Here is a 10,479-nt window from a genome sequence, read left to right as displayed (position 1 = left end):
AATTATTTTGACAACTTTTTGTCAGGAGTGTCTTGAGATGGTGGATACCAAATACCAAATTCTGTGCAAATTGGGGGGGAAGGGGGGTGGGGGGGTGGGCTGAGAAGGGATAGCATAAGTTCGAGAAAGTAGGTTTTTCAAAAACTGGATACGCATATGATCAACTAATATGAGGATACTGAAGGAATACATTTCTTTTATCTCAAGTTAATGACGACTTTAGAGTTATGGGCAAAATGTGTTATAGCGCCACCTTGAGGCTGATTCCAACCAAATTTATTACACAGCTTAATTAAAACACCTTCTAAGTGTCTGCTATATTTTGTAAAGATTGGCCATTCAAATTTGATGTTATAAGCTGCTGAAGTTGTATTGGTGGCTGGCGGCCATGTTTGTTTATTCATCAGAATAATTTGAAGCCTCTCCCTATGGAGGATCCCTATACCACTCTACAGATAAAGCGTTGTGGAATTTTTCAGTTTGCATACCTACCCGTAGTGATAAAATAAGATAAAATTCTGCATCAAAATTTATAGACAAGACAAGTAGTTTGTTTAGGCATGGTTTGTAAGGAATTACAAACCTGCGCACATATATTCAAACGCACATAACTATAGAATCAATTCTTAATGCGCATATGTCAAGTCAAGTCACCTTTATTTATATAGCGCTTTTTACAATACAGATTGTATCAAAGCAGCTACACAGTGATAACATGAAAATAATATAACAGAGTTTGTTTCTAAAAGAAAATTGAGTCAACGTCCACCTTAAGTAAGGCAGATCAATAATATTATTGAATATTAAATGTCCCCAACTAAGCAAGCCAAAAGCCAAGGCAACAGTGGCAAGGAACCAAAACTCCATCAGGTGACAGAATGGAGAAAAAAACCTTGGGAGAAACCAGACTCAGTCGGAGGGCCAGTTCTCCTCTGGCCAACAAAGGAACAGTGCATGATTTATGATTCGGGCAGCATTACAATTCAGATTGAATCGGAACATTTAGAATATTTATCCATTTCCATCTTTTGGAAGTCCAAGTAATCACGCCGGTGTTGAGACGAGTTGTTGAGGATCAGTGCCGTCCACCATAGAGGGTCCATATCGCCGGTGTTGAGTCGTCTCTTCACAGGCATGTGAATGCCATCAGCGTCTATCACAGGTTCACGTTTAAAGTCTGTTTAGAGAGAACGGTGTCGTCTTAGCGGCCCCTAATTTAATAACAAATGATCATTTAGGCGGAAGTGAATCAATCAAAACTAACTTTAGCTGGAAAAATCTTTATTCAAGAACCACTATAAAAACAAACCAATCTCTGTTACCTTAAATTATATGTTTATCTCTGTAAAGCTGCTTTGAAACAATCTAGCCTACATTGTTAAAAGCGCTAGATAAATGAAGATGACTTGACTTGACTTGAAGCGGGTTTTTTGTTGTTGTTGTGCCCACTATGGGTAGAATTTGATGAAACTTGGCTTGTGTCCTCAGAATGTCCTGTTGCTAATATCTTCACAAGTTTCGCTACACTTCTACAGAATGTATCAAAATTCTTTTGGCAACTTTTTGCCAGCATATATAGCAGCTTTATACTTTACTATTATACTATTTATTTAGTTTGGTGAAGATTGAATAAACAACCTAGGAGTTTGAAAAAGTTGTTTTTTCGGAATCTGAATATAATTTTATAGACACGAATGACCTGAATTTTGTAGGGTTTTACTCAAGGATTAAGAGAAAAATGTAGTAGTGCTTGCTTGGACCCCTAAATATCCTGAAGCTCAGATGTCACATTTGACAGATATTTTCAGCATCCCAAGTGTTTGCTCTTCTAATGGAGTCCAATAGTACCATCTGGTGGATACTTTTGCACTCTCTCCTTTCACTCTCTCCACTATCCTGAGGAAATGCCATTTTAATCCATTTTAAGGCTACCGGAAAATAACTTCCATTTTTATTTAAGAATCAGGGTTCTCATTATTTTAGACAAAAGAGATATACTGTAAGATTTTATAAAGTGTGATTTCTAGGCCTAAAAAACTAATGGAAATTAGCCTACTTTAAAAACCCTGCAACAAACTATAAAAGTCATGTAAATTCATCAATAATAAAAAGTGTAAACCTTAAAGAACATTCAGTTATTGGGATTATTAAATTTAATTGTTTAAATTATTTACTCTATATTATTTGATTTCATTCTTTACTTACGCTTTATTTCGACATTCCTCTTAGGCATTCTAACATTCTACTAACTTTGCAACTAAATTGTCAACTAACTCAATTTGCAACTAGATATATATACATATCAACTAACATATCAACTAACTCTTAGGGTATTAGTAGACTGTTAGGTTAGGGTAATTTAACATGTACTTGCAAAGTTACTAATAGTCAGTAGAATGTCTGTTGAGGTGTGAATAAAGTGTTAGCTGATATTTATCAGACATTAAGCAGATATTAAGTCTACTAATATTCTAATGACTGGTAGATGACATGTATGCCTATAGTTCCATAGTTAGTAGAATGTCTAAAGTGGACTATCGAAGTAAAGTATTATACATTATTTTAATATATTGCCACTTAGTTTCTGTAATTAAAAGAGAAAATCAGCAGCTATGTAATTATAGCAGAAGTATCAGAAATACCTTGGAGTCAAAAAGGTTGAGAACCACAACATTATATGAAGACTGCACCCAAAAATGAAGATATTATGTATTCATGATTTACTCACTCTCATGTTGTGCCGTGCAAATCGGCGGATATGTTCGGTTGAATTACATTCTATTTGCATTGCATGAAAATATGCAAAGAGTGTATGATACTGTCAGCCCCTTACATTCTGCCTAATATCTTCTTTGGTGTGTTAGTGAAACAAATGGAAAACTATATGAGGTAAAATCCATATAGATATAGTTTCTAATGTTTTTTATCCAACGGTATAAAATATAATCGCTTGACAACATGATGAAACTGATTTGTATCGTCTATACACTTTTAGTGAGGAGCGGAACTAAAAGTACTTGGCTTGCGCGTTACACCCGGACTGAGTTGTGAGCGACAGTAGCGTGGACGTCTGTATTTTTATCAGTAAATCCAGTCACCCATTTCCTTTTAAATGGCTGCTAAAAGCCAAATATGCTCAATATGGCTTGGATCCGAAACTGGAATATTGAAAGGTAAGATGTTGTTGGGAGTCTCTCGTCTATTTGTCGACACATTGTCCACTTTTCTGACTATCTAGTTAGCCTGGTATGGTACACGTGAGTTGGCACCACAGACCTGCCATTTAATTTTCTTGAGGGCCACTTAATTAATCTAATGACGTATCCATATTTCATCTCAAGGTGTGAGTCTCAGCAAAAAGCAGGCGTTTAACTTCTGTGAGATGAGCTGCTTGAGTCGGGATCAGGAGGTTTGCGTGATGGCATGGGGAGACTCACACGAATCAGAGGTGAAAAAGAGAGAGAACTGGAGTAACATACCTCATCATCATGATTTAGTGACTGACAGAGGTTGTCTATGTGTGTGTCTTTGCAGGTGTTAGTGGGCAGTGTGAACGGCACTGTGAAAACTTTCAGCACGGATAAGGGGATCTTTACTGCGACAAGAGAGTGTGGGGATCCTTCACAGGGCAGATTCACAGGACTGTCTGTCACTGACAGGTTGTTGCCAATATCATGTTATGATTGTCTCTATGCAGTGGCTGATGAATTACTGGATGTTTTGTTGGTTTGCATTAATGTACTGTAGGAATGATGTACTTTCTTCACTCTTTTCCAGTTCTTTGATCACGTGTGTGGAGTCAGGACTGCTGAAGGTGTGGAAGGAAGGTTGTACAGACACAGTAAGTCAGTGTGATGTCAATGTCCTGCAGTGTCTTCTATATTTCAATTAAAAGCTTTAAAAACAAAATCTAATTCTTGAGTGGCTGCTCACTGCATAGCCATTGGTGGAGCGTGAAGTCCAGCTCCCCCTCTCTGGGCATAATGGGTGGAGCTAGAAGGTCCGACCACTCCCTACCCATAACTCCATTCATCCACCCATTAGATACACAGAGATGGACCTGGACTAGGTCATTTGGACTGCATGAGTATTTACTCAAAATTAAATGTTAAAAATTATGTAATGAAATGTTAATAAATGAAATGGACACCAATCATCAGCATCTACAAATATGAATATTCCCTTATACATTACATGATCAGTCTGCTATGCTGATCACGTAGTAAACAGTGCCGTGCTTCCAAGTTCTACGTCAGAACCCCGGGTCATTAAATCATTAAATTATTTTTTTTAGGGTGGATTTCAGAAACAAAATGTAATAACTTAAAAATTAGTTAAATAATGCACCATCTGTATCATGAAGTTTACGTTTTGCATTTGATTTGTTTTAGCTGTTACTGTGGTAGAGTAGACATTAGGTTACCTATTAAGGCTTTAAGCTAGAAAATGTCCCCATATTATTACCCCAAACTTTTGTCAATATCAAACAAAACAATATATTTAATTTTAAGAGGCATTTGTTCCTGTAAATTAATTATGATGGCGTAATCTTCAGAGATTAACCAGTCAAAAGTCCTTATTGCTTGTAAATTTGTTTATTTTTATTTATTTGTTGTGGCTCCCATTGACTGACTATTCTAGCTGTTATATATATATTAGGGGTGTAACGATACACAAAACTGACGGTTCGGTTCTTCCCACGGTTTTGACGTCTCGGTTCGGTACGGTTTGGTGGGGTGGGGTTTAGAAAGCTAAAATTGCTTTTTTTTAAACAGTGGTTTAATGAAAAAATTGTCTTTGTCTTTAAATTTATTCACTTACAATTAAACGTTTTGCAAGGATTTAAAAAAAAGATCTGCTAATGCTGTAAACTATGGAGCCAGCACATTACTATAACATTAAATAACAATATAACTATAACATGGTTAACAAAAGAACCTAGACTTTTAGCCTAAATTCAGATGCTATTTATTTTTTAGATATAATAATCAAGACCCAACACATTGTATGAAAACATGTAAACTGAACATAAGGCAGTTTTTGCATTTTACATAACTTATGTTTTTACTCTAATTCGTTATTGAAATATAATAATTTACAAAGTTGCTGTCATTTTCATTAAAGATATTTTAAACATACATTAAATAATTAAGATATCATTAACAGGTTAAGTAAAATCTAGCCTAATATATAGGCTAATATATTGCATTTATTTAGTGTGTTCGGTACGCCATGAGAGAACCGCGATACGAATCGTGGGTACTGTATCGCGGTTTTTCGGTTCGGTTTGAATATCGTTACACCCCTAATATATATATATATATATATATATATATCTAGTACCCTGCCTTTTGATATGTAGTCTCATTAGAGCACGGCTAGTCTGGATTTGGTCATCTCTATTAGGGGTGATCCAATCCAGTGTTGCTCTGAAAAACCAGCACAAAAGTAAAATGTATTACCTCACGATGGATAGCAAAACATAGGCTTTCTAAATCAGGACCATTCTTGTCCAGATTAAATTTTTGGAACAAGTGGGCCCTGCTTCTGTTGTTTGAATTGTAGATTAGGTTTGAATAATGTATGATGATCTTTTCATCTCTATAATTTTGTTAAACTCTTACGATGTGGACTTAGTAAATCAGATCCTCTACCAACCTCATACATCTTTGTTCTTAGGTTGAGGTAAATGTTGGAAATGGAATTTGTAGAATGCAACAGAACCCGTCACAGCGCCATCGTGTGGCTACAGGGGGTAAAGAGAACCCGCTGAAAGTCTGGGATCTGGAGAGACCAGATAAGCCAATATTCACAGCCAAAAATGTAAGGCAGAAGAGAAAAAATAACTATGAACTTTTCAGCACTCAGTAGTTTGTGAGTACTGTTACAAGCAATTATTTTTTTTTCTTTTATCCATCAGGTAGCCCATGACTGGTTGGATATGCGAGTGCCCGTGTGGGTGAAAGACATCGGCTTTATTCCAGATTCAGATAAAATAGTCACATGCACTGGACACCATCAGGTTTGTTAAGCCATTAACCCTTTTCTCTGGCTTTATCCATTCATGCTTTTCTACCGTTGTTTATTACACTGCAAAATGATTTACTTAGAAAGGTTATGTGTTCATTTTTGTTTGGGCCGTTCACGATCGTCTTCCGGGTGGTCCCCCTCGGTCCGTTTGCGTTTGTTGCAGGGCCCGGTGTGGTTAGACCACCCTAAGGACAGCCCTGTGTGTATATACATATATTTATATATATATATATATATATATATATATATATATATATATATATATATATAGACATAAATGATACATTTTTGCTGGATTATTTGATGAATGGAAAGTTCAAAAGAACAGTAATTATCTGAAATCTGAAAACATTGTTTTTACACTCACTTTTGATGTGACTGCATCCTTGCTTAATGAAAGTATTACTAAATCTTATTGACCCCAAATTTTTTAACGGTAGTGTATTTAAATGAATTCAGGCTGTTTCATCAAAAACTGGCATGCACAGCTTTCTAATTTATCAATTCAAAGTAATCTTTTAGTTTGAACCCTATACAGTTGCCAATCACGTAAAATAATCTATATAAATTCAGTATTCACACCAATGAATTTGTTACTTTGTTTTGCTTGTGTAAAGTGTAGAGGCCGCGGCACCAAAACTACATCAAAGAACTAGCAGCAAGGAAAGCTCACTGCTTGTTGCGTGTGTCTATGCCATAAAAAAATTACATTTGTTTTACGTCTTGTGCGCTATAAATCTGAACAGCCAATCAGAGTTCTCTCATTGATCACTGATGTCGCTGATGCCGACTGATTCAACATGCTCAATCAGCCTTAAAGCCACCAATGGTGTCCGACTTGTGCCGACGGTGCGGAACCTTCAGCTTGTAACTGATTGGTCACTTTAGCATGCATTATAGGTGTTACCAAAAAAAGTTTATCTTTTTTTATTCGGATTTAACAGCTTTTTCAGAATATATTTGACAATTTTCCATAAGTATTGTGAGCCAACCATGTTTTTCTTCCTGTCCTGTACCCTTTGCTAGTGTATTTATGCATGTCTTCCTTTGTGTCTTAAGATAAATATCTGTGATCAAACATGACTCAAAATATCTTGCCCTGTTCGTTCTGCTCCTCCTCCGACAGGTGCGTGTGTACGACCCCTCGACGTCTCAGAGGAGGCCGGTAATGGAGGCTCAGTTTGGAGAGTACCCGCTCACAGCGCTCTCTCTTCCTGCCAGCCAGGACACAGTGGTCGTGGGCAACACTCACGGGGAGATCGGTATTCTTGACCTCAGAAAAGGTAAGCAGTAGGTGGATGCTCTTTTTATTTTTTCTCTTAGGCAGGCTTGGATCAAAAGCAGTTGTTTTGAACTGAAAGTCCATTGCTGTTCCAAGTATAAAAGATGTATTTTGCCAGCTGTTCTCTGTATATGCACTATTATATTATTGAACTCCTGAGAGTGTTGTTTTGTCTGACCCTATTTTCTTCTCTATCTGCCTGTAGGGCTTGTGCGTGGGTGTCTTAAGGGTCTGGCGGGGGCAGTGCGGGGGTTGCAGTGCCATCCTTCCCTCCCATTGGTGGCCTCTTGTGGTTTAGATCGTTTTCTGAGAGTACACAGCCTGGAGGACCGTTCCTTACAACACAAGGTATGAATACACAAGAAACCAGGTTTCTTTCTCCATTTTCTCAGCACTTCATCTGTCTCTTTCTCTCTGTTGTTGTTTCCATATCCTTTTGATTTCTGCATAGCCCCACTCCTCTTATTTCCATCTGGTCGCATACACCATATAATCATAAGTGCCTCCCACTCAGTGTCGTGTTTGTGTAAATGGTAATTTTATGAACATATTTTCTCTTTGCAGGTTTATCTGAAGTCACGACTCAATTGTGTGCTACTTTCTAGCAGAGAACTGGAGGTAAGCGGTGCATCATTTTGATAATTCACTTTATGTAACTGCCTATCAACAGTAGCAACAATGGAAGTTGCTTTCTCGCTGATGACTTTATACTGCATCCTAATGACGTTGTTAATCATATGACTCTGTATGTGCTCTTCTCTTTCAGTCATCAAGTCCTGATGTTACTGGAGATGTAGAAGAGGTGAAAGCAGAGGAGGATGAGGTTTGGGATACCATGGAAACAGTGACGGAGAAGACAAAAAAGAGGGCTGCCCAAAATAGCGAAACAGCGGTTAATGGGCTAGATGGAAAAAAGAAAAGAAAACTACTAAAAAACTAATGTAAAGTGATTTATAAAGGACATTTTTATCATTTTATACACTGTTGATGTCATATCATGACTAAAACTTTAACAGAAGTGGCCAGAAAGATAGTTAAACCCAAAAACCTATCATTATTTACTCACCCTCAAGTTGTTCCAAACCTGTATGCATTTCTTTGTTCTGCTGAACACAAAAAAAATATAAAGATATTTTGAATAATGTCGGTAACAAAACAGTTCATGGACCCCATCGACTTCAATGGGGCCCGTCAACAGTTTTTTGAACATTCTTCAAAATATCTTCCTTTGTGTTCAGCAGAAGAAAGAAATTCATACAGGTGACAGAATTTCCATTTTTTGGGTGAGCAATCCCTCAACAATATAACAATCCCTCAAAAATATAACAATACTTTTACTGTTATATATATATATATATATATATATATATATATATATATATATGTGTACAGGTCATCATTTTGAAGTGGATTTGAACATTAAATGATCTGAAATTTGATATTCAGATTACCTTGTTAATACGTGAAAATGTTACAATTCTATTAAACTGGAACAAATGGACCCGTTATGTACAAACAAAAACAACTTGTCCCTTTTATCACTGTAATTCTGAATTAAACAGACTTGAAGGAAGAGTCTGTAGCAGAGCTTTGTCTTTTGTATTTTCAGTAATTAAGTTTCAATTTTGTTCAATATATGAAATGTAGCACCTACACTGCAAAAAAAAAAAAAATGCTTTTCTTACTTAGTATTTCTGTCTTGTTTCCAGACCAAATATCTAAAAATTATTACATCAAGAAGCATTTACTAGATAAGTAAAATGACATAAGAAATCCTATCTTGATTTCTAATACATTTATTTATTAAGGTTTTTTTTTTGTTGAGTTTTTGCCAATGGGTTAAGAAAAGTAATCTTGTTTTCCATTTGAAGTAAGATTTATTTCTTGTTTTCCATTTGAATAAAGTTTTTTTTTCTTACCTTATTGGCAGTTCATTTTGCTTGTTTTAAGGAAAAACTCACTTAATTTAATTATTTTTTATCAGAAAACAAGATAGAAATTCTATGTAATTTTACTTCTCTAGTAAATGCTTCTTGATTTAAGATTTTTTAGATATTTGGACTGGAAACAAGACAACAATACTAAGTAAGAAAAGATTTTTTTTTCAGTGAAACTGTCGCACAAACTTGAAGTGTGCACTTCAGAAAATATTTACTACAAAAATCTGTTTTTGTGGTTTATAATGCTACTTTATGTGAAGTTTACATTCTTTCCCCAGGCCTGTGTACAGTATCCCTTTCAAAAAATGTAGGTACATTTTACTGAAGAAAAAAGATAATCATGAATCTGTGCAGGTCTAAAGACCTTGACTTGACCGTGAATGACCATGCATACCTGTGTTTGTGTGGGTGTGCATTACACATTGTGTTATGCACACTTAAAACACACCTTATACTAGCCTCTGATAAGATAAGGGACATCTTGGTTAGCACTGAAACCGTCGACTTTGTAAAAGAGAGAATTAGTAGCTAATAACAGATTTATTTTGAGCACAATTAGAGGATGAATCTGTATGTCTCAAAAATGTAACATTTGACATTACAGTGGTGTTATAACCAAGGAATCAAATAATAAATTTACTTTAACAAACATTGTCCAAGCTTCAGAAATCAAATGTATTTATAGATCTGATCATAGACAGTGATGTTCAAGGGATGCAGAATTTCCAAATACATACAATATTTATGGTGTTTAGTGCTAATAAGTGACACTTTCGATGTGACAGATAATTAAACATGGAAACATTTTCGAGGAGCAAAGGGCATAAAATATAGAGGGAAGGATGGAGTATGACAATATAAATTGAGCTCTGAGACCTTGCAGGGTGGAGAGGGCAGTATTCCTGACTGCTGACTTGCCATTTTAAAACCTGAAGTGTGGCTTTATACACAGGACAACAGCCTCAGAATTTCCTGTATGATTCTTGTAAATTATGAAACCCATAAACTTGCATGTTTGTGGTTCGACCCTGTGTGCGGTACCAAGGTCGTAACCACTGGAAAGATTTCATTTCCTCATGATTTCCTCCTTTAGAGCGAGGGAAATGGCTGAACTAATCACAAAAACACAATCACCACATTATATTGCACTTCCTGAAATATATTTATCATATAGCCCTATAATTATTTGTGCATTTTTTCAACATCTTTATTAAAATGTTAGATTGT

At 36.0% G+C, this 10,479-nt stretch overlaps 1 protein-coding gene across 1 annotated transcript; it reads left to right on the top strand.

Moving 5' to 3' along the window:
• The first annotated feature begins 3,031 nt into the window (after positions 1–3,031).
• wdr74 (WD repeat domain 74) lies at positions 3,032–8,347 on the top strand. The gene is made up of 10 exons (XM_077242584.1): positions 3,032–3,173; positions 3,342–3,448; positions 3,535–3,659; positions 3,778–3,841; positions 5,680–5,823; positions 5,921–6,022; positions 7,157–7,313; positions 7,518–7,660; positions 7,877–7,930; positions 8,079–8,347. The coding sequence occupies exons 1-10, from the start codon at positions 3,113–3,115 to the stop codon at positions 8,250–8,252; spliced, it is 1,131 nt and encodes a 376-aa protein (XP_077098699.1). The 5' UTR covers positions 3,032–3,112; the 3' UTR covers positions 8,253–8,347.
• The last annotated feature ends 2,132 nt before the right edge of the window (positions 8,348–10,479 follow it).

This window comes from Siphateles boraxobius, unplaced genomic scaffold (genome assembly GCF_051911475.1).
Source record: "Siphateles boraxobius isolate OS27281-9 unplaced genomic scaffold, OSU_SipBor_1 25, whole genome shotgun sequence".
NCBI classification, from domain to species: domain Eukaryota; kingdom Metazoa; phylum Chordata; class Actinopteri; order Cypriniformes; family Leuciscidae; genus Siphateles; species Siphateles boraxobius.
Note: the sequence above shows the minus strand (reverse complement) of the source record. Positions and strands in the feature narration are given on the sequence as shown.